General features: G+C 35.2%; 2 protein-coding genes across 3 annotated transcripts in view; one reads left to right on the top strand and one right to left on the bottom strand.

Moving 5' to 3' along the window:
- LOC144450500 (alpha-(1,6)-fucosyltransferase-like) overlaps positions 1–13407 on the top strand; it is a 49349-nt gene extending 35942 nt beyond the window's left edge. For both annotated transcript variants that reach the window (XM_078141141.1, XM_078141148.1), the window contains exons 3-11: positions 881–1123; positions 1956–2077; positions 3822–4041; positions 5540–5654; positions 8652–8889; positions 9591–9837; positions 10330–10506; positions 11812–11962; positions 12875–13407. In XM_078141141.1, coding sequence (XP_077997267.1) covers positions 933–1123; positions 1956–2077; positions 3822–4041; positions 5540–5654; positions 8652–8889; positions 9591–9837; positions 10330–10506; positions 11812–11962; positions 12875–13201 — 1788 coding nt within the window. In that variant the 5' untranslated portion in view covers positions 881–932 and the 3' untranslated portion in view covers positions 13202–13407. The remainder of the gene's footprint in view (positions 1–880; positions 1124–1955; positions 2078–3821; positions 4042–5539; positions 5655–8651; positions 8890–9590; positions 9838–10329; positions 10507–11811; positions 11963–12874) is intronic.
- A 7564-nt stretch (positions 13408–20971) lies between these two features.
- On the bottom strand, positions 20972–23056 carry LOC144453571 (BTB/POZ domain-containing protein KCTD7-like). The gene is made up of 2 exons (XM_078144892.1): positions 22922–23056; positions 20972–22271 (listed from the first exon to the last, which is right to left on the bottom strand). Exons 1-2 carry the CDS (start codon positions 22922–22924, stop codon positions 21462–21464), a joined length of 813 nt encoding a protein of 270 aa, XP_078001018.1. The 5' UTR covers positions 22925–23056; the 3' UTR covers positions 20972–21461.
- Between the last annotated feature and the right edge of the window lie 1334 nt (positions 23057–24390).

The raw sequence follows: 24390 nt of genomic DNA on the forward strand, positions 1-24390 counted from the left end.
TCAGGTCTGTGTCCCCGGGTCCATATAGAAAGCAGGTCTATGTCCCTGGGTCCATATAGACAGAAGGTCTATGTCCAAGGGTCCACATATGCAGCAGGTCTGTGCCCCAGGGTCCGCAAAGTCAAAGAGGCTTTGCAAAAATGAGTCAAAGGAACAGACATGAAGAGAAATGATAGCTGATGATTTTCTTAATGATAAGCTCTATATCAGTACCAATATTGCTAAGGTATTATTGTGTTAACAGGACTGCATATAAATGTATGTATATAGGCTTGTCATACAGAGTAACCAACTGTCATCTCTCATATTTCAATATCATTAATCACAATTTGTATATTTTGATGTTTCTTAATAGGTATGTGACAAAGTATTCCCCCAGATCATGTCGATATACATTGACCTGTGTAAACATTCACATCAGGTCACATCAATCCCTAATGTCTATGGGGTGTCAGTTGCATCTCAATTAGCTGATTTGCATATACATTAGGAATGTGTAAACATTCGCATCAGGTCACATCAATCCCTAATGTGTAGGGGGTGTCAGTTGCATCTCAATTAGCTGATTTGCATATACATGTACACTGTCCCCAATGCATGAAGGGTATGATAGTAAAGGGTTCTGTCAGATCCAATCGTATCTTTTGACTTGTAGAACCTGCTTTATCATGAAGAGGTGATACAAATGTCACTTCTGATTCTGTCTGTTGCATTTTAAAAGTCAATCATGATTTGGTTATGGTTTCTCAAAGTACAGGTACTGTAAAAATAATTGCCTTTCATCCTTTATAGATGTAATATGGAATGGAAATCCAGACTCTTTGGAAACAACTTCTAGACTGATATATTAGCTTCAATATCTTGTTTATTTCTCTTTCAGTTTTCACTCGAGATTCCCAGAATTTCCACATGAATGACTAAGTGTATATATCATGAAGACATTTTGGAAGATTGTAGTGGCGTTGCTTGCATTTTGGCTGATTGTACTTTTGTATATTGGAGGAGCCATTGGACCAAATGCTGAAATTAACATCTCAACTAGAGACCTCAATAAAATGGTATCTGAAATAGAAGTTATGAAAGAACAGAATGAAAAGCTACGGAAACATGCGGAGGAGTTAAGGTATCAACAGATAATAAAAATGTATATTATTATAGCATACACTTGCTAGGATGTTTCTTGTAGCAGTAGACCTAGTGCTGATCTGGTTGTATATGCATCAAGCTCAAAGAAATAATGTTCACTAGAAGTATGGTACCTCACCAGTTAAGGTTGTTTCTTTGGACCTCCTGTATGTATAACCAGATTTATATCAAGTGAATTTTAGTAGAGGCACCGTGCACCACACTAACTGAACTTCAGTTAATATGATTAAACCTATGATACGTTTCTGACCTTTTTCATTGATATTCTCCACAATGACAACTCCACTTCTCCTCGTATTCTCCTCTTCTTCGTGTTCCAAGGGTACCTCTGGTGAGAGATCATTCTCTCACATCGGCCCTACATCATGGAACAATCTTTGTTGCAATCTCTGCCATTCCTAGTCTACTCTCTAGACCTATCTCTTGAAACATTAGTCTTTACCTCCTCCAATTGCCCAGTATCTGATGTCTGTGAAGTCACTTTTCCCCTTACATTGCAGTAAATTTATCCCTTACTTCTGTGCCTTGAGCTTTGCCAGAGATTAGGTGCTTTACAAATTTTTTTTTTTTATTTATAATGAAATATAATGTTTTCATGCTTAAAAAGGTTCTCAAAAGAGAATAAATAATAAAAGTAGAATAGAAACATAGCTGTGATGACAGAAGGAATAGAAAATGTAAGAATGACATAGTTCAAACCTGTAACTGTGTTACTGTACAGGTGTTGAATTCAGTGACTGAACATCTATCTTGATTACTAACACTATAACTATAATTACTATTCTATGTTGGTACTTCCTTCATTGTAGGCAGTTAGCACTGATCAGAGGAGATCCCCAGCTTAGCAAAGATGAAACTGTCAGATTTATGCAAGAACAACTAAAAAATGCACAAAAACAGATATCAGAATTGTCACAAGTCATGCAGCCAGGTTAGTACATTGTCAAATTAGTCTTATAGCGAAGTGTTTATTTATTTATTCAGATATAAAAAGAAAACAGTTTGATTCTGTTTTTGGAGTATCCTTGAATTACTCGTGATTTGACAGTATGTACTTTCCATGTACACTACTGGAATAACACATCTGAATTGTGCTGAGGATGTACGAAGTGTATTATTGAGCACGTAATGAGCATTTATAATAGTAATCCCGTAGAGACCCTCTGTTATGACCCTTCATCCCAATGATTCACACACCTAGTGCACACATGTCTCTGACAGGTCTTCCAATCAGTGTGAATGTATGATTGTATCTGCTGTCTGTATTGATACAAGATGCGACAAACTAATCCTTATATTTTTCATTTTTACTACATGTCTGTGTTATAGTTTGCTCTCTTCGGCTGTTGTTTTTATAGGGTGGTTAAATTGTAATACTGGTATTTCAGCTACTTGTAAATCTCCTCACATACATGTACATGAAAGTTTATAGCATTTGATATCTGCTTCCTCAGCCAAATGATGTATAATGAAAACCTCACAGCCAAATGAAGTATGAAATATTAAATCAGATACAAAACATTTTATGAAGGGGAAAGTCAGTCCTATTCATCATGGAAATTGCTTGTCGATGATAGTGCTGCAGATACATTTGCACTTATTCTGTCTGTAGAAAGGAACTGTCTCAGAATTTTCCATAAGCTCAGGAAGCAAAATTCCTATTTCTTAGGTTGTCAGTGGCCGGATGGTTAGACCACTTGCCTCTTACCACTGCAGTCGGGGTTTAAACCCATTCAAGGTTTGATTAAATTTACCACCCTGTAAGTAAGAAGAATGTCATTCAGTTTGACTCTACCAAACAATGCAGGTTCCCCCGGGTACTCCGGTTTCCTCCTGCATTAACACTGAACCCATGAGGGATGGCCCTCAATGGACTTCTTGGGAGATAAGTGTTTATATACTTAAAGAACTACCCAGTATAAATGAAGATTATTATTATTTTTATTGTTATAGGTCAAGACACCATCCCTGTAAACAAATGTTTATACGTGTGACATTGGGAATGATGGGGGGGGGGGGGGGGGTATACGATGTAATCATAATTTACATGCTAGGTGATAGGCATGGCACTACATGTTGTATCGTACAGACTTTACATGCTAGGTGATAGGCATGATATGTTATATCTTACAGACTAAGTAAATACTGCGATATTCAAGGAAAGTGTGCTGGTTTATAATATGTAGGATTAATTCATTACTGAATGTATTGTGAGCTTATTGTCTGGCAATTGTGATTCAGTATTAAATAGTCTACAAGTGAAACAGAAAAAAAAGCAATGCAGTTAATTTCTTAATCTGTTTCAATGTTGTCACCTCTAGTAAAGGTGTTTGGTCTCTTATGTCACTTGATGTACATTTTGAGTGAATGCCAAGCAAGTGTGATAAAATATGAAATTCAGCAATCTAAATGGACAACCCCTCCCACCCCCTTACATGAAGGAATTCTACTTTATGAGTTTATGTAACATTCACAGACTGTCTCTAAGGCAAGACAAACACAGTTACTATGTCTTTCTGATTTTACACTGCAGCATGCATGATTATACGTGTTGGCATGGAGAGAATTGAAATTGAACACAAGTTATAGACCTTAAATTGGTCAAAATTACTGTAGTTTCTTTTTAAGGTATTTGGTGATATTAAATCAGTCATCAATGTTTGTCTTCTTTGCAGAAAAACAAGTACAGCTACAGAAAGTTACATTTGATAGCAGTAGACAGGTTGGTGAGCCAAGTCGAGAACATGAAAAGATCCGAAGGAGAATAGAGAATGGTGTTACTGAGCTATGGTTCTATATCAGGTCTGAGCTAAATAAAATCAGACAACTTGGAAATGAACAAAAGATTAATGAGAAAGTGTCAGAAGTTCTTCAAGATGGAGGACATCAACAGAGGTAGGTGTGAAAGAGAGACAAAGCACTTTATAAAAACTAATCACTAAATTACTTCAGGTATAACTGTCACTGTACATAGAACATTGACAGACATGTAGTTGTGAAGTAGACACAAATCTCAGGAAAGTACTTTGTGAAAACTAATCATTCCAGCTAGTGCTGTCACTTGGCTCTCATGCTATAAATGCAAAACTTGATTTTAAGAATCAACTAACATGCGGTGTACAAAGCAGATGACTGAGTCAGCTTGAATAGAGTTTTAAGAGTTGCTTACTCATGTATTCTGTGCATTTCGCTATTAAATGTTATGTTGAGCTTTAGGTTTATAATTATGTGTATGTCCTGTTTTAATCTCATGATGTCACCATTGTGTTGTGTCACAGTACAAGTGATCAGTCTATGTTATTGATGGGCATTTGCCTAACTGCAGTCTAAACAAATTCCATAGGTCAAACCAGGGTAATCTTGTTTATTTATCAATATCCTATATTACATAAATTATGTTATACATTCTTCAAACAGATTGAAATACGAGTAAAGGGGTCAAACACCTGTTAGTTTCTTTCATAAACCATTAATCTCTGATGGTATGAGATGACGTGGAATAATACTCAAAACAGGTGGGCAGCAATGTCCAAATATATGATGAAAGTGATCAAAATGGAAGGCGTAGGGGAAATATCGTATGATAGTGCCTAGATTAAGGATAAGAATGTCCAAAAATAGTATGATAATGTCTCAATAAGGGATGACATTGTCCCAAAATGAGAATGATACAGTCCATGTATATGATAATAAATGTCTAAATAAGAGATAAGAGTGCCTCAAAATGAGATGGCACCGTCCATGTATGGAATGATAACAACCTGATATGTGATTGCAGAATTGGTTTCAACCAACATTTTCCATGCTGCTGCATCGATCTGTAAAAAAAAAAATACTGGCCAGCCTGACCTTTATAATTTCTATCAAGTCCATTAACAGTTAAAAACAGAATACTCTTCCAGTAGCATATATGTAGATTACTTTAATCTTTCATACATCTAGGGTCATGGATGGTTTCTTTCAATATCAGTATAAAATGGAAGGTGAACTCTGCACTTCACTCATCCATGTATTGAAATGTAACACAAGTACATGTCTTTTCCATTTACTCTGCCACTCTTTGATTGTATTAACTGTGTTGACATCAATGTGTACGTGTACACTGAATGCTTTATAAAGCTATGGCATATCTTGAAAACGATGTTCTGAAAGTGCATTGAAAGGTTATGGCTGAGAACTCAAACATAAAAGATAGATAAAGTCTTGAAAGTTGAGAGTGTCATACATATTTGATAATGCGAAGGGGGAATTTTATTAATATTCTTGGGGAACTCAAGCCATCTTGACAATACACTGTATCAGTCTAAATGACAATCTCTTGATTTTTGAAATTTCTTTTTTGTATGATTTTGAGATGAGAGATGAGAGTCTAGATGTGTTGTTTATTTGACAGAACTGTTCTGACTGATTTGTATCAGCTAAGTACTATGGATGGTATGGATGAATGGAGACAGGAAGAAGCTAAATCATTAGGTGATTTAGTACAAAAGAGAATAAAGTATTTACAGGTGAGTTGCTAAAGTAACATTCAAATTAACTATGTAAAATCTTGTGTGTTGTGTGTAAGTCTTTGCTTCTGATTTCCATTCCTTGTCAACTGTCTTCACATGTAGGGACATGTGTAGGAGTGATAGTTGTGGGTGTCTGAAGTGAATGTTTGCAAGATTGTCTGTTTTTCAGAGTCTTTGAACAGTGCTGCTAGTCAGTATCAACTACTTTAGATCAGAGACTTGTTGCTGACTTTCCATTCTAACAATCCTAAACCAAAGACAAGCTCAAAATGTTTCTCGATTCGTTTTCCTGGAATACACATCAAGTAGAGCTCGGAAGTCATAGAAACAGAAGAATCACGTTAACAACATGGTATGTCAGTAAGTAATCCATCATGTGTACATTAACAGGCTTGTGTAATTGGCTTCTCTATTCAAATGGTTATGTTTATAACCTAATTCCACCTTCCAGAAAAAATGTAAGTCACGTTTGGCACATTAACATCACTGGTTTATTTTGTCTCCCTGGATGTTACAGCTTTTAGTGGTAATAATAGAATTCAGAACTGATTTTAGTGCTAAAAAACACATTGAGCTCATCATTGGTATAGGATTGTTTGATTAGAAAAGTGACAACAAGTCTCGAGTCTACAACTACTATAGTTGCATGGGAATTATGTGTGGGAATGGAAGTCATGAATATGTTAATTTTTAAAAAGTGAATGCATGCAACCATGTCTGTTTTACAAAGTATTAATTTTGCATGTTGTTGACAGTCAATGTCAACCACAGTAGTCATATAGGAATACTATGTAGGAGCAGAAGTTATATATCTAAGACTTAGGTGAATATTCACAACCTTGTATGTTGTATGATGTCTTTATCTGTCATTCAAGATTGCCAGTCAATGTCAACCATAGTGTTAGTCACATGGGAAATATGGAAATTATGGATCATGCATGTTTTACCTTTGAAAGCCTAATCCAGTACTGAGGCCACACAGGCTTTCTTCAGTGTCCTCCAAAATCAAAATCATACAATCATATATTATAGGTAGGGTGTCAAGAAGATGGCACTATATACATAATTTGAACAATTCCCCAAAGACAACAGGTCCTAGATGGATCAAAAAGCAGATAATTCAACTCACGGGGTCTGATATCAAGATAAAACCATTTCCTCCTCAAGGCATCTGTAATTGATATGTTTGACATTCATCAAGGATTATCACTTTGATGGAAACTAAAGCAGACAGTTTGATGTTGACTTGTTGAGTGTAGTGGCTATTTGATGTTTCTATACACCTGTCTGTGTCAATTTTATCACTAGAAATAAACAACCTTCTCTTTATTATAACAAATTAATTTGCTGTCATGTGAGGAACCAAATTTTTAATCCAAGTTCTATACATGATTCTTAATAAAGTGTTGTAATTCTCTTTTAGTTATATGTCATCTTTGTTATGAGTATCAATTTTTTGAAAGAAAGAAATTCACAAAGGCAACAGTGACAGTTTGTATTCTTGGAGCATTAAAATTCAGATATGGATATTTAGATAAACATTTTCCAATCACTTTCCAAGGGGCAAAAAAGAGGTATTTAAAAAAATCAAGATACTATAAGGTGAAAAATAAGTTATCACTGTCATGGTAGAAATCTGTCATCATCAAACTGTTATGGAAACAACTGCTACAAAACACACACTTTCTGTAAAGGTGTTATTGTTGAATCAGATCGTATGCCCTTAGCTAGAGACCGCTAGTACTCTCTAAACATCAAATATTAATGAAATACAAATATTAGATATTTTTACCTGAAACCTAGTCAATAATGTCTTCCTACAGTAATGGGGTTTCTATGTTGTGTTACGAAATGAAATGAACCTAGACTATCAGCCATTGATTTCATACATCAAATATTTTCAAACCTTGCCAAAATTATGTTGAACTTACTGTCGTACCAGTAACCATACTTGTTTTCAGAGAAAAGATGTCTTTTTTACTTTTGATGTCATCAAATTATTTGAATCATATTTGTGTTGTGTAGTTTGGAAATGGGTCTCTGTATTTTTTCTTCCTATGTGGGTTAGGTTTATATTGAAGTATAGCTGCAGATTTTATCTGTATTATGGTCAGAATGCTGAAGGTTTGAAAGAGTTTTGACAACAAAATTTCAAAAGATTTTCAAGCCAAGTATATTTGAGTTGCGGTCATTGTTGGTAGTCTAAATGCAAAATTGATCTGTTAGTATTCAGTGTTATACTGTTCCTACTAGTACTGTATGTATTCTTCTCAACAGTCAGATTGTACTGTACTGTACTGTACTGTACTGTACTGTATTGTACTGTACTGTACTGTATTGTACTGTACTGTACTGTACTGTACAGACTCAGTATTTTATTGTATTGTTCCTGCTGTAAGTATTCTTCTAAAAACTCACTGTACTCAGTACAAACTTAAACTAGTGTAGTATAATTAAAACAAACAAATGTATCTTAGTAATGACTGCAATTCCAAAAAAGGCAGTCATTTGAAATAATTTGAGAAAGCGTTAGCAGTACTGTTGCAAATGGTAATTGTTACTGTGTTATTTAATCAGTTAGAGAACTCATCTTTGTAAGTAGAACCATAAATGGCTAAAATTGACTAAGCAATCGTAACAGTTTAGGACATTCTACTTCAGTAGTTCTCTATATGAGACAACATGGTTGTCAGACATAGTAGACACATTAGTTCCAGGGTACCTCTTTCCCAGTGTACTAATGTACATCTGACTGATCTCAAATACAAGAGAATCAAATTTGAATGTCTGTCTACAAACCAGCCATCACTAGTTTAGTCTAGAGAACTTAGAGTATTGTGTTTCAATATAACAATCATTGCTCCTTCCAAACTGTAATGACTGCAGCAATTTGAGCAAGGCTGACAAGTTAAGGTGTGATTTAAATTCACTAAGTTGATGGCATTCAATCCATAATGCTAACACTATGATGTGTCTCCAACCTTTACTCCTCAGAATCCAAAAGACTGCAACAAAGCTAAAAAGTTGGTCTGTAATTTAAACAAAGGATGTGGCTATGGTTGTCAACTTCATCATGTTGTATACTGTCTCCTTATGGCGTATGGTTCAGAGAGGACTCTCATACTGGAGTCTAGAGGCTGGAGGTATTCCAGAGAAGGTTGGGAGAAATATTTCCTTCCTCTCAGTGACACCTGTGTTGAATCATCAGGAAGTGGACGAAGTTCATGGGGAGGTGGGTAAATCTATGCAAATTGTTGGTCTCTGTCACACTTATGTTAGTCAGTCCTATTGCCAAGCTTAGTCACAGTGAGTAAATAGTCTAATTCCAATGGAAATCAAGCTATATCAAAGCTAAATCAAACTAAGATAGACTCAAATTAAAATTGTTGTTGTATGTAGTAGATAATACAAGTGAGTGATAGCTATGCCTTGGTTGTGTAGATATAATCACCCATTAACCCTTTAATGACTTGGTTTCTGTAAATGTGTAATTATACCCTAAATATAGGGTGTCGGGCCATGTTAATATAATATCTAACACTGACATGTAGTGCTGAGAGCTACCATATGTACTGTCACAGGTGAATTCTTACACTCTGCTTGTAGAATTGTATCACTAAGCTGTTCACAATCTGTCCTAAAATGTACCTGTATCAAAAACAAATAACTCAACTAAGGCCAAAAGGCCATTGGTCATTTTTAGGCATGAATGAATGAAGTGTATTGTACACTTCACATCAAAATACCCTGACCCAAACAGTATTAAAAATGTGATTTTGTTTCAGAGCACTGTCTGTTGAAGTATACATTTATGTGTCTATTATTTTTACTGGCAGTGGACACATTTGATGTTCGTAATCTTACATTTAAACTGTTGTTTTTAAACAAATTTAGATAACTTGAATCAATGTATTACCATGTTGATTTCCACAGACACAGTAAGAATGAAAGATGTCCAAGTGATAGATTTACCAATTGTTGATGGACTTCATCCAAGACCAAATTACCTTCCACTCTCAATTCCTGAAGATCTGTCAGAAAGATTACTACGTCTCCATGGAAACCCAGCTGTCTGGTGGCTAGGGCAGCTGGTAAAGTATGTAACCAGACCTCAGCCCTCACTACAAAATTTAATAGATGAAACACATACCAGATTGAAGTTTGAAACCCCAATAGTTGGGTAAGTGTACATCATATTAAAATCATGATTTGTAGCTAAGACTAATAAATCATTTGAATACTAGTAGTCTGATTGCTAATGGATTATGTTTAATAATGGATGTACAAATTGACTGGTTAAGCTTCGCATTGTGTGTGTGTGTGTGTGTGTGTGTGTGTGTGTGTGTGTGTGTGTGTGTGTGTGTGTGTGTGTGTGTGTGTGTGTGTGTGCGTGCGTGCGTTCACTCCCCCCCCCCCTCTCTCTCTCTCTCTCTCTCTCTCTCTCTCTCTCTCTCTCTCTCTCTCTCTCTCTCTCTCTCTCTCTCTCTCTCTCTCTCTCTCTCTCTCTCTCTCTCTCTCTCTCTCTCTCTCTCTCTCTCTCTCTCTCTCTCTCTCTCTCTCTCTCTCTCTCTCTTGTCATTAGTACAAACAATAATGTAATGTTTTTTCCTTAAATCTCAAGCAATGAAGTATTTCAGTCTTGAATAACTGCTGATACATATTTCATATCTAGGGTGCATGTAAGACGTACAGATAAAGTTGGAACCGAAGCAGCCTTCCATAACATAGAAGAATATATGTTCCATGTAGAAGAATACTATGAGAGACTCAAATTAAAACAGGATGTACCTATAAAAAGAGTTTATTTAGCTACAGATGATCCAAAACTACTTCCAGAAGCAAGAGAAAAGTAAGTAACAATAACAATTTATTTTTATTAACCAAATTACCATATGTTTGTTTTAAGAAGATAAACAGCAAGTCCCCTTGTCTCACATTTTCACATCACACATAGCAGTCAGCCTCATGGTATGAAACCAAAAGACAAACTGATAAATAAAAACAGAGAAAAATGCACACCTCAAATCAGATGGTTGATGGTTGGGCTGTACCTAGTAAACATTATGTAACCAATTTTCTGTTACCCAGTAATGTAAACAAGTATTGCCTGCATATAATAATTTAAATTGGGGCCTGAGGTATCATCGAGCGTTGGCTTCAGTTTAGATACAAGTTCTGAGTGCACAGTTTGGAATATATGGCAACCACACAAAGTTTCACAGTTTTCAATGTTCGCATCTATAATTACACCGAAAACACAGATACATACAGAAAAATACTCAGTAAATACAATTACATAAATCAAGCAAACTAAATAAATCCATGTGCATGTGTCATCTATTGATTCTAATCGTAGACAAATCTCAACTTGGTAGTAAAGGAAGCCAAATGAATGATCTATACCAAGTATACAACCAAATCAATTAAAATAATTCAGTTAAACCACAGTTGCGTGTACTTTTTCCCCTCCACTGTCTATGGTTCAATACAATACATTCTAAAGTCTAATTCAACTAACTTGTTATGAATTCTGAGTTCCATTGAAGTACGATACAATGGCTTCAAAATCTCAATTCAATATGAAAAGCTTCAATGAAGTGTTTAGTACTTGTAGAATCTTTTAATTTCCATGTAACACTCTATAAATACATTCAATCTAGGTTCCAGTACTGTTTTGAAGTCTTAATTTACCAATCAAGTTGTTCAAATTCACAGGTTATGCACCAACATATACTGTCTAGAGGTTTGAATTTGAAGATCTCTTTACAAGATGATTCAATACCACATTGGCATCCAGACTATGGTGTATCCCATTATTAGAAATCAGTAACTCATTAGATTCCACTCAAAAGCCAGGAAATACAAAAAGAACAAAAATAATCAAGTAAATTAATCAAAGGTACTATACTACAGTATCATTAATTCGTAACCCCACATGAAATATTTGATGAACCAAAAACAAAATAATAAGCTTAATTACATTGTAATTAATAAATTGAATTAATGTATTCAGTGCATCAAAATAGTAAAGGCAGCAAGTAGTGACATTGGAGGTTATCTTGTCATTGTGGTCATCAAAACAGTAAAAATGGTAAATACTAAAGCTAGTATTGATGACATTACAGTAATTGTCCTCTCCTTGTCTTTACTACAGATATAAAAATTATGTCTTTGTCAGTGACAATGACATTTCAAGAACAGCTGGTCTTGGTCAGCGCTATTCGGATGAGTCTTTAAAAGGCATTATTTTAGATATCCACTTTTTATCTGAAAGCGATTTCTTGGTCTGTACCTTCTCATCTCAGGTAAGTGAAACTATTCTCTTCTCTTTATACATGCATCCTTTTATATTGATCGTACAGGTCACATCCTGTGCTATTATATTACACCATGCATAAGCCAAAAATATGGAATTTATACCCTGGTCATTCTACATCATGATAACGCTCATCTGTCTACATCACGACAACAGGTATCTAAGTCAATGGTTCAGCTGTGTTTGAAGTATGAGGCAAAACATTCAAAGTTACCATTAGTTTTCTCCAGATTTTTCTTTGTTATTACTGGCAGGGGTATAATTATGTTATTCTCCAATATTTTTCTTCATTTGCCAATATTTCTGTCTTCATTCAAGTGGGAAAATACTCATAACCTAAGGGCTTACTCGTTTAGCAACTGGTAGTGACAAAGACCACTTAGGCCACTCATGTTTTCCTTGGCTGAATGAAGAAAAATATTGGGGAATTGTGTGTCAATATACAATCTGTTGTCTGAATGTAGAGGGATATTGTATTTTATTTTATTTCAACATAAACCTATAACTAACAACCCCATCTTGTGAAGTCAGCAAACTTTATATAAAAGTTGAAAGTAACTATGAGAGCAGTATTTGGCTGTAATCAATGGGCATCATTGGAAAATTTGAAGAAAAGCAAAACAGTTTTTGTGCTAATACTAGTTTTCAAGAAGACGAAAGTTTATGACATAATTTTCTCATTGTGTGTTTTTTTTGTAAATTATCTATTTTATAGCCTACGGTTTGAGTACAATTCCACTGTTTTTTATCATCTTTCAATAAAGTATAAAATGTCAGTGCCATTGTTTTGTACAAGTTTCTAGCTACAAGAATTAGTGATAGACATATACATTGCAGACAAAGTGATTTAAAATCAATGAAATTGTAATCTCTAAAATGATACCTTGATTTATTTTCCCAGGTTTGTAGAGTAGCGTATGAAATCATGCAGAATCGGTTCCCAGATGCGGCAGCATTCTTCCGTTCATTGGATGATGTTTATTACTTTGGTGGCCAAATGGCACATGATGAGACAGTCTTATATCAACATATGCCACGCAATTCACATGAAATTCCACTTGAAGTGGGTGATGTTGTTGGTATAGCAGGAAACCATTGGGATGGTTATTCTAAAGGACATAATAGAAGACTAAACAAAGGTGGATTGTATCCGTCATATAAAACTGAAGACAAACAAGATATTGCTAAAATGCCAACATATCCAGAAGCTGACAAAATTGAACTCTGATGATTGTCATTAAAGTGCTGTGGAAAGTTAAAGATGCCAGACTTGAGGCCCAAAGATGAAGTGGTGAATAAACACATCCCCAGTATAGATGCAACCTGTCAAACCTATGTTCTGCTTCAAAAGCTTCTTTATTTTTTTTTTGTTCTCCTTTGCAGAAAAAAGACCACAACATAAGATATTGCAAATTTAATCTCAAACCTTGATAGTGGACAACCTCATGTCAGACATGTTCAACTTTAGATCATGAGCTTAAGTATTTTTTTCTTTGTTTTACTTTTCATTGGTGCTAATCAATGAAGTATATGTGTGAGTGTGTATGTGTGTGTGTGTGTGTGTGTGTTTATATCTATCTATCTATCTATCTATCTATCTATCTATCTGTCTGTCTATCTGTCTATCTGTCTATATATCTATCTATCTATCTATCTATCTATCTATCTATCTATCTATCTATCTATCTATCTATCAATATATCTATCTATCTATCTCTCTATCTATCAAATAACAACAGAAGAATTATTTTTATACATTGGATTGCATCAGGACCCTTGAATGAGAGCAGTGAGTGCTGTCTTCGAATAAACGCCTTTTCAACAGTACTACACAGTGTATACCAAAGTCATCATTGTCAGTAGTTTGCCATTTGTATATGTTTTGTCTTGTACCATTGCAATTGTGAATGTTAATTAATAACTTTTGTAGTCATATTTTGACACAAGTGTTGTTTCAATGGATATTTGTAGAGAAAAGACATTGTGGGCTTAGGTTAGTTGATCTACGGTGATTCAATCCACAACTTTGCAATATTAACTGAATCAAATAGACAGATTATTAACATGTATAAATAATTGAATTACCATAGATATTTTTTCCATATTCTGTGCCCTCTAATTTGACGTCAAAATTATAATGAATACAAATCGCCAGTACAGTTACTCGTGATTTTTTTAAAATACCATATCTGTGTACTTCACAAATTAAAGATTTTAATATGAGAAATATTAGAGTAATTTTGTAATATTTGAATGAGGGAGGGGGGGGGGGTGATTACTAAGCAAATGTGCCATTGTCACTTTTCATTGGGAGAGATTTCAGAGTTTTCAGATTATGAGTTCAAAAGTCTTGACTTCATATACTTGCACAGTATTTATACAGATCCAGTAGTTGGTAGGAAGATGTAAATTATGGACCAGTGTCGTGTAAAGGAAGGAAGTAGTAGGTTCAGAGTCATTTTGACTTTTTAATTTAGGACTTGAGAAGAAGGAAGACAGGACCCTGACCCCTGTAATATACTGATCACTGTGAATGATAATAAATTTGGGTGTACTAGGGAGTCAAATTCTACTGACGCCCTAGTTTGATTTCAAATGTTTTTTGTTGATTGTTAGATTTATGTTGGGGTCCATCAGATTGCAGTCATACCAAATCATTGATGTAGTGAGTCCAGATTCAAACTAGTGATGAAGTCACTCAACTGAGCTAGGTTCAAATAGTTCATGTAGTTCCACTGGTGTTTTGTAATAACACCGGTAGTCATTTAGACAGGTTAAATACTCAAGAGTATGTGATGTAATTATTGGTGAAAAGATTCATACCTTGTTCATTACTTGTTGTACATCAAGGGGGATGGTACGGTAATCAGATTTAGCAATCTGTTTTACAGTATATATGAAATACATGTACTAATTAATAAACTAACTATGATGTGTTGTATGTCTGATGCCAAATCATTCGCAACATATAACTGATTATTTGTAATTGTTCCAAAGTTCAAAAGGGAATTCACTTAAGAAACTAGTATGTGTAATGAATGATGAACATTATATATATACACATACAGTGTATAGGTAAATATAGATGGGTTATGTACGTGGGTATATACAATGTGTGTGTACATACATACATACATACATACATACATACATACATACATACATACATACATACATACATACACACACATCATTAATTCTCCAAGATGGTATATTTGTAAATACATCTTTTTTAACATTATATCTTCACAGTCCTTATGAACTAATACTGAGTGAAATAATTATCTACTTTATTCCATACCTTGCCTTGACCTGTCTTTCTCAGTTCAAGAAGTTTAGAAGTTATTCATTGTTTAAAAAAGTTTCTATCAGAGGTCCAAATCTGGCTTAGGGAACAGAATCCAAATAGATTCAATGGAATTTCACTTGTAATTTTTATTTTACCTGAATTTTGGTCGTTTTTTGTGTTTCTGGTCAATCTGGTGGAAGTCCTAGAATCTAGATGTAGTTTATGTACAAATGTAGTATTAACATACATCAAGCATTGTATAAATCAACCCCTGCTGATCAGATTTCAGATGTTCATTTATTTATTTATTGTACTCTTGTCAAGTATGATATTTTTGGATGTTTTGTTTTCCAAAGTGCCATAGACGTCACAAAATGGTCACACCAAACCTTGAATACTGTTTGGGTTCATCAGGTATTCACACACTCTTTTCAATCATTTAAGTATTATGAAGATTTATCAAATGAATATTCCAAGTTTTGTGATTTATAGACACACATTTACAAATCAAAATAAATGTCATGATTTTTCATACAATCATATGGAGTGGTGTCTTTTTTGTTGTCAAAGGTATCTATACTACTAAACAATGGTATGAAACGTTTATAGTTGCAGATATTTGAAGTCATGCCAAACTATAACAGATGAGTTAAAGGTAGAAGTAGATGGAGATGTTACAAAACATGTGATGACAGTCAGGGAGCCGCTCAAATAACTACGACATTTGTTAACAAGACACAAGTTGTTTGAAATCTGAGCCCTTCAGACAGCACTTAAGAGATGATTAAAACAGGTGCAACAGCGCCACCAACTGCTGGGTCTGCGTTCGGGCGAATTGCAATCACAATTAGCAAGTTTTAATATTTTGTGGTAGGCCTACATCTCTACGAAGTTGCATCTTTAGATTGAATACCAAAATCAAGTTGAGGAAAATGATGAAATAACATGCTCGAATATTGAAGAGAAACAACAGAAAATATGATGGGAATCTTCGGCTGCCTTCAAGTCGAGACTTTAGGTTCAGTTTTGTGGTTTTGTCATGCATCTCAAAATCATGCATGAGTCCTTGTTTCTGGACTGAGAACTAGCGTGTTGAACCTCAAGCCTCTTTATGTAACCACCCCCACCCCGCTTCGTGTTTCGTTGCGGCAACGGAAAAAAAATATATTCTGGCTTACGAGAATGTAGTGAACACCGGTAAGTTACCTCGGTTTGGAACTTCGGTATCATCGATGTCATACTTTTCTATGTGTTTGTCAGTTCTTGTCCCTGTGGCTACATTTTACACGTGACGTAAATCCGAGAATTACAAATACGTTAAATACACGTGTGTCGATGTTACAGTAGGTCTACACCTTTCACGCTCTTTCACAGTCACATATAGTATACTCTTAGAATACCTTCTGATCTATTATGCGTTTTGATTTACTTACACTTTTTTGATAATTTGCTTATAAAAATGCAACATTACAAAAATCTAAGACAACATTTTTGTAAGTTTTGAAAGAGATAAACGATTATGATGTAAAATTTATTAATTAAAAACCAAACTAGATCAGGTGTTCAGAAGACTATCATGGGATGGTCGTGTTGCAAACTAATGTTGAAACTATTTATACTTGTAAAATAAACTAAAAAAATAAAATTTACATCAATTGAAGTTGAAAGTATGTTGGAAATATGTTACGAACTCCTCGTGTGTCCAAAACTTTTAATTGTGTTTTAGCTATATTATGACTCGGATTGTGCTCTGAAATTTGAAAATGTATGGAGTGTCTTTGTCAGTAACCACTTTTGTGAACTACAGGTATATCTAGAAGCAGAAACATTATACATATACCAAACAATCTCTCTTTTGATGAGACAAGCACGTTTTATGAAATAAAATTGACTGTCGACACATTGATATTATATTACATCTACGTCGTGTTAAATTTAACGATTTCTTCACGAAATGAAAGAAACTGTTCTGCTACGTAATACTTCAATGTACTTGTTCTACTATTACCGTACTCGACACGAGCATATAAAACGTTTTCCTAACGATTTGTACCAAATTCGATACCCAGAAAACTGTTGCTTTGCATATAAAATCATTATTTAACTTCTGTAGATACGTAACACGATCAATATCGGAAATTCTAAAGTGTACTGTGGTGATTTTTCTTTCCAACTATAAAATTTCAAATGCTTCACGTCTTTGAAATATCACAGGGTCCTGTGCATATCAGATTCGCAGACACGAATAGGTCTGACTCAGTACCCGATGTATGATGAATCACGCTGATACATGAAAGACGATACTTGGACAGTTTTCCTCGGGCAGTTTTCACTGTCAATCTCGTGATGCGAAGTAGTGGCAATCTGGCCGGCGACATTTCCAAGTCACGCATCGTGACTTTTCGATATCACAAATCGCGCCAGTAGGCATGTTAGATGGTGAATCCGGTGCAAATAGCGACACGAATCACTTCAGACACCTGTTTGTCTACAGTTATGAAAAAGAAAACTCAAGCGAAGAGTCACATATCTGTTACTGTATGTCAACAATAAGCCTCGTTCACAGTGTTAATAATTTGCATCTGCATTTATTTAACTGTATGCTTACCATGAATACAGAAAAACAAACATAAAAGTTTTTTTTTTAAATCACTTCAGGCGTTGTTAGTATAGAGGCATATACAAAATACCCATATACAGGAATGGGATTTTCACAGAATCTGAAAATCAATTTCATATCCAAACATCATTGTGCGTATATTATATACATGTTTATGTTAAGTACAGCTGCTGCTTGGAATTTCATGATAACTGTTGTGTGAATAATATTTTGCTGTTTGAAGTAATACTTGATATTGCTGCTAAAACACTGTAATGAAAATACGGTCTTCAAAAATGGAAACTACAAGGGGAATTGTCATAAGAAGAACATATCACAGTGTAAAAATATCACATCACAGTACCATGAGTACTGCAAGAATATCACATCACAGTACCATGAGTACTGTAACAATGGCACATTACATTACTGTAAGAATATCACACCATGATATGAGTACTGTTAGAATGGCACATCACATTACTGTAAGAATGGCACGTCACAGTACTGTAATAAGGGTCTATAACATTAACAGTACTGCAAGAATATCACTGTGGCACATCACACTCACAGTACTGTAAGAATGACATTTTATAACAGAACCATGAGAATGGTACTATTATATAACAATTCCATAACAATGGAATGTAAATGTCATAAGAATGGAATATAACAGTACTGTAGGACTGACATACCCTGCCACAGTAATATGACTAATATCACATCAAAGTACTGTATTAACATTGACAGGCTTAAGATTTGTTAGGTGTATCAGACATACATCACAGCAAGGAAGTTTTGCAGAAGTGTTACATGTAATCATGAAAATACTATATATTGTGTCCTTGCTATATTATATGTCTGATAAACTGACAGTTTTATGCTTTTCAACATAACACTAATATTTCGTAACTTTGGCACATGTAAATCGTATTTCAGTTCTGAATTATTGACATGATTCGTACGAGGTAAATACTTTGAAAACTGGTTTAAAAAAAAAAAACATTCTAAGAACTGCAGCTGCAGCAGTGGCTTGAAGAAAATACTAAAGTACCGTTCATTCTTTATTTTCTGTGCTATTACAAATGCTGGTTTCAAACACGGCTAAACTGTTATTTGAATGAAACTGAGTGCCATTCTATTTGATTGGACCAAAGATAGAAATAGTGTCCATGTATATTAACTCACACTGCGACATTTTCAAACCATGTAAATTTGAGGTGGTACATAAGTACGCCGACACCACAGTGAATCCACTGGGCTTGGTAGGAAGAGAAGTACTGCCCGTATTGTGTAGTTTGCCATTGATAATACTGATTATTGCACTCTGAACACGGATCCTGAATACAGCTCTCAGTTATAAGAATGTTAAAGTTTAACTTTGTCAGGTCATAGGTTAATACGAGAGGAAGATTGTGCTTTGCAATGTTACGTATAGTGTCGATCTGTCCGCGAAGTACAAAGGACACCGTATTTTCTTGTCTGATATCGGAATCAGATCGCGCTTGGAATTTACAGGAGTGTTCTGTGGCTTTGAACTTGTGGTATATACCATCATAGTCATAGCGTACTCCTATCCAAATGTCGGTTGAAGGCTTCGTCTGAGATACTTGTAAACTTTCTCTCCTTGCAATTCTTATTATTTCATTCAGTGTTTCTTCATAGTTAGGGATTTCAGACCGTAGTTTCTCCATAAGTATATTCTCATGCACTGGGCCACACGCTTCAAGCCTCTCTGCCAAAACCTCCAGCCCATAGTACTGTGCTTCTGTACGAACATCTACAGCAACTTCTTGAGGTGGCAATGAGTCATCGCGTAAGAAATCTAAAATGTACGTAAAGTACTTTCCGTTCCTATCGATGAAGTATCTACCATGTCTATCTTGGTCAAGGGAATGTCTCCCACTGAACATAGCAGCTAACATGGAGTTTTCATATTTTCTCAAAGTTGACAACCTGGTAGTGTAGAGTGCGCCACCTATATTGAGTTCCACAATAGATGGTAAATCTGTTTGGGGTAAACCTTGATTGAGTGATTTCCCTTCCATTGTTGCCTGTTGGGCAAAAGAACAAAATCAAAATCATCACCCTGTAGGTATACTGTATGCATACGGATACCGTAGGCAACAATGCCACGCCTTTACACAAACACACACACACACACACACACATATATATATATTACATGCGCGCGCACGCGCACACACACACACACACATATAAATGGAATTACCTGTGCAGTTACAGAGATGTGTATGTAAACTTTGTCGTCAATTGAATCTTAAAACACAAACGAGACGTTGGTATGAGTACGTGGTAAACCTTATAAAACTTACCGTTTTGCATCGACATTACTCCAAGAGAGGGCACCGTATACTAAAATTTACATGCTGCACTATGCGTTATATTACATTTCTGGTTTACAACTCGATACTCATACCTTCAGCTGTTAGCTGTATCCTTGAACTATGAACCGACCCAATTCTCTTGTATTTCCGTTTCCGGTTAAGTATTTCTTGCAGTTCACTATACGATAAAGTTTCGCCATTTCCAACATGTATTGACCTTTGAATGCTGGTCAACTTATAAATGTCTGTCAAAGGGAAATCATACTGAGCAGACTTTCCTTTAAAATCACCATTTTTTCATCCATCCATCCGTCCGTCCGTCTCCTGGATACATCTATTCATTTATGTACTGATTCACACACACACAAACATGCAAACTTGTACGCACATGGTATACAAATTGGTTGCTATGCGACAATCCGGGTGCTATTATCGTCTTAAAACCACAGACCTATTTACAACAACGATAAACGCACGTTAAAGTGGCCATATGGATGAGGACTGGGTATTTATTTTTAACTTTATAAAATAGTTTTATCATGGCTTCCTATTTGAAAACTCAATGTGAAATAATAGAGACCAAGTCTGTGTTTGTAACTCAATACATTGCAAAAAGCTAAAAAAAAATGTGTGAAAAGTGTGTTATTGTACGTGCAATAACAAACAGTTTACACATTTATTAATGTTTTACAATTTGTTTCCTCCCATCCATCCATCCATCCATCCACCCACCCATCCATCCATCCATCCTACCATTCGCATTAACTTTTGTAACAAGTCTCTACTGTACGATTACATGGCGGTCTACAGTTTATTTGATCTCGTCACATTTCAAAAGAGCGAGTTATGCGGGTGATGAAATAATGGCAAAATAGTTTAGCAAATATAGAATTGGTTATGTTCTATATTATATTCCAGTTTGGTGAAGATATCCTTGAGGGTTTGACCACGTTTATTTCGTTACTAACAAAAAGTTTTAAGTCGGTTTTCTCATCATGATAAATAATAATAATAGCTATGGCAGTGGCTATGAATATGAATTCAAAGTTATGACAATGAGGAGCAAATAATTCATATTGGAATGTGCACTTGTACAACCATATTGGTTTTATCAAGAACAAACGTTAAGAGTCAGAATGTACATACACGGTGAAGAGGTAAAGCAGGGCACTTTTAGGGACAGTTACCAATCACTTTGACATCTACGTCGGCGACATTCAATGATTGATTGCATAGAATGATTATCATTCTATCAACGACTTTGTTCGAACCAAGTGAAGGTAATGCAATACATTAGAATACCAAAACCTTTGTCGCTTTGATTGGACGTAAAACTCATGCATTTCGCGTTTGGTTTCTGCTTGTCGCGGTATTCCTTGGTACACACTACACAGTGCTGGGCTACACTGTGCTGATGAGCAATTAAATGAGACAGTACGAACTTGAAATCCGCATTCTGTAGATCATGTTGCAGCATTGTTGGAAGTGTATTACGAATAGTATACATGAATGCATCTTTTTGACCGGTGAAAACCAGCGAGACCGTGTTGTCTTTGCCGATATCCTGAGTTGAAAACTTGGCTTCGAATTCACACTCGTGCTCACTTGCCTTGAAGGGGGAGTCGTCATCGTCGTAGCGTACTCCAACCCAAATATCGGTTGTTGGTCTAGCTGGTGCTTTATCCATAAACTTCTTTCTCGCCATACTAATGACTTTATTAAATGTTCCTCCGTAATCAGGAATTTCTTCCCTCATTTTAGCCATGGCTAATATCTCGTGCACAGGCCCCATCATTTCTAGCTGTTCGACCATCGCAGCCAAACCATAGAACTTCGCCTCTCTGTATACTTTGACGGCTACGTTCGCTGGTGGAAGGGTTTCATCTCGGAGGTACTCCAAAATATGACCAAAATGTACACCATCCCTGTCCATAAAATATCGACCATCGATTTGGGCCCAATATTTGGTAGCTTTGGCTAAAATTGTGTCTTCATACTTCATAAGAGTCGATTCAGTGGTAGTGAAATATTTACCACCAATGTCCAATTTCACAGGTGTAGCCTATATATATGGAAAAAGCAATCGGAAAAGTTAAATAATTGATGCCTGTCCCATGACGTGGACGTAATGAAACCAGTTATATGTTGTATATACTTCTCACTCTCTGATATCCTTCAAAAAAGGGTATAGTCTAGCCTACACGGTAGTAATACAAGTATCCCAATGGGAATATACTCGAAGTGCGAGTAGGCTCACAGAGTTTGCAATTCATTCTGTCTTTTCCACAATGGTCATACATTCAAGTGATGAAATGAACGTGACAATCATATCATAAAATACGTGATGAACGAAGCAAGATAACGCACAAAACTTACGGCAAAGCTTCGAGACTTGATGGATCACGATGTTTACGAATGTCAAATTGTTGGAGAAGTGATATACATTGTAAGCTTGTGAAACGTTCCTAAATCAAATGCGTATGTTTCTCAAAATAGACCCTGTGGATTTAGGTACATACTAGTGCATCATACACACTTACTCTCAGTCATTGTAGAGCGTTTTTACACACCTTCACATGTACCAAACGAAGTACAAGAAAGTACTCGACGTCCACATAAGGTGAAGGCAAAACCAAGGACAAGGACCAACGTCAAAACGTAGTGTTGTCGCTCTACTAACTATTCACTCTACATGTATATTGTGTTACTTACCATGTTCAGTCTTGTAAGCGAACTCTCCCCTTATTAATAGGACCTACAAGGTATATGAATATGTTATCTTATGTTATTCTACACTGCAGACAAGCACATGTGACACTCCAGCACAACACATGGAGTATCAATGGCGGTGGCGGCACTTGATACGTACGTATATCTGCACACTGCACTGTGACCTCGAAGGGTCGGGTCATTCACTTCCTAATACAATATGTATGTTCCGTGTGTTCTATTCAAGAATATACGGCCGTAAAACAACAAGTTCCGCATTTGTATGAAGCGAGAGTGGATTGTTTGGGATGTGCAAAATATCATTGCAGTTATTTAATAAACCTATAACAAGTTACACCTGTAATATTTTGGTTCTATGGTGTATTGTTTTTATGAACAATGTGTATTATCTTATTTTTTTTATTCTTTAAAACGACCAACGATTCAATGATTTTTTAAATTGTTGAGTTTTCGTAGTGAAATGCATCCATTCTGAAAACGTAAAATTGGTTTATTGATTTTATTTGGCAAAATGTAGTCAGTAAATCACAAACAGAAAACACTGAGATATGCAACATTACAAAACATTTAGGACTTACCTGGAAAGAATGAAAACGATATAACACTGAATAACTTTGGCGAGGATAACACACAAAAATTAAAAACCTCTGTACTCTGATATCAGATTTAGAATCAACCAAAGAAATTCAAATGTTTCGCTCTAGTAATGAACATTGTTTTTGGTTTCGCAGAGTAAATTCAGAAACTATAGAAGTTAGCTAATACCATAGCCATGAATTGAGTAAAAATGTTACATTGTATTTGTATGTATGTTCTAATAATACATTGCATATGTATTCATAACTGTAATACATTACATATGTATTCTTAACTGTACTACATTGCATATGTATTCTTATCTCTAATACCGTGCATATGTATTCTTAACTGTAATACATTGCATATGTATTCTTATCTCTAATACCGTGCATATGTATTCTTAACTGTAATACCGTGCATATGTATTCTTAACTGTAATACCGTGCATATGTATTCTTATCTCTAATACCATGCATATGTATTCTTAACTGTAATACATTGCATATGTATTCTTAACAAAATGGCATTTCACTTCTAATAAAAAATAAAATAAAATAAAATAAAGTAGGTCATAGTGTATTTTCGTATCTTGTTTACTATTTTTAAGAATGTCTGAATAAAAAGACTGAACTATTTGGATAGCAGTGAGTGAGAGATATACGTGCGTGTATGTGTGTGTGGCGCATACATATATACTTGTATACATACATACATACATACATACATACATACATACATACATACATACATACATACATACATACATACATACATACATACATACATACATACATACATACATACATACATACATACATACATACATACATAACACCGACGTGAACAATGTCATAGGTGGTTCAACTTTACTT

This window comes from Glandiceps talaboti, chromosome 2 (assembly GCF_964340395.1).
Source record: "Glandiceps talaboti chromosome 2, keGlaTala1.1, whole genome shotgun sequence".
Taxonomy (NCBI): Eukaryota; Metazoa; Hemichordata; class Enteropneusta; family Spengelidae; genus Glandiceps; species Glandiceps talaboti.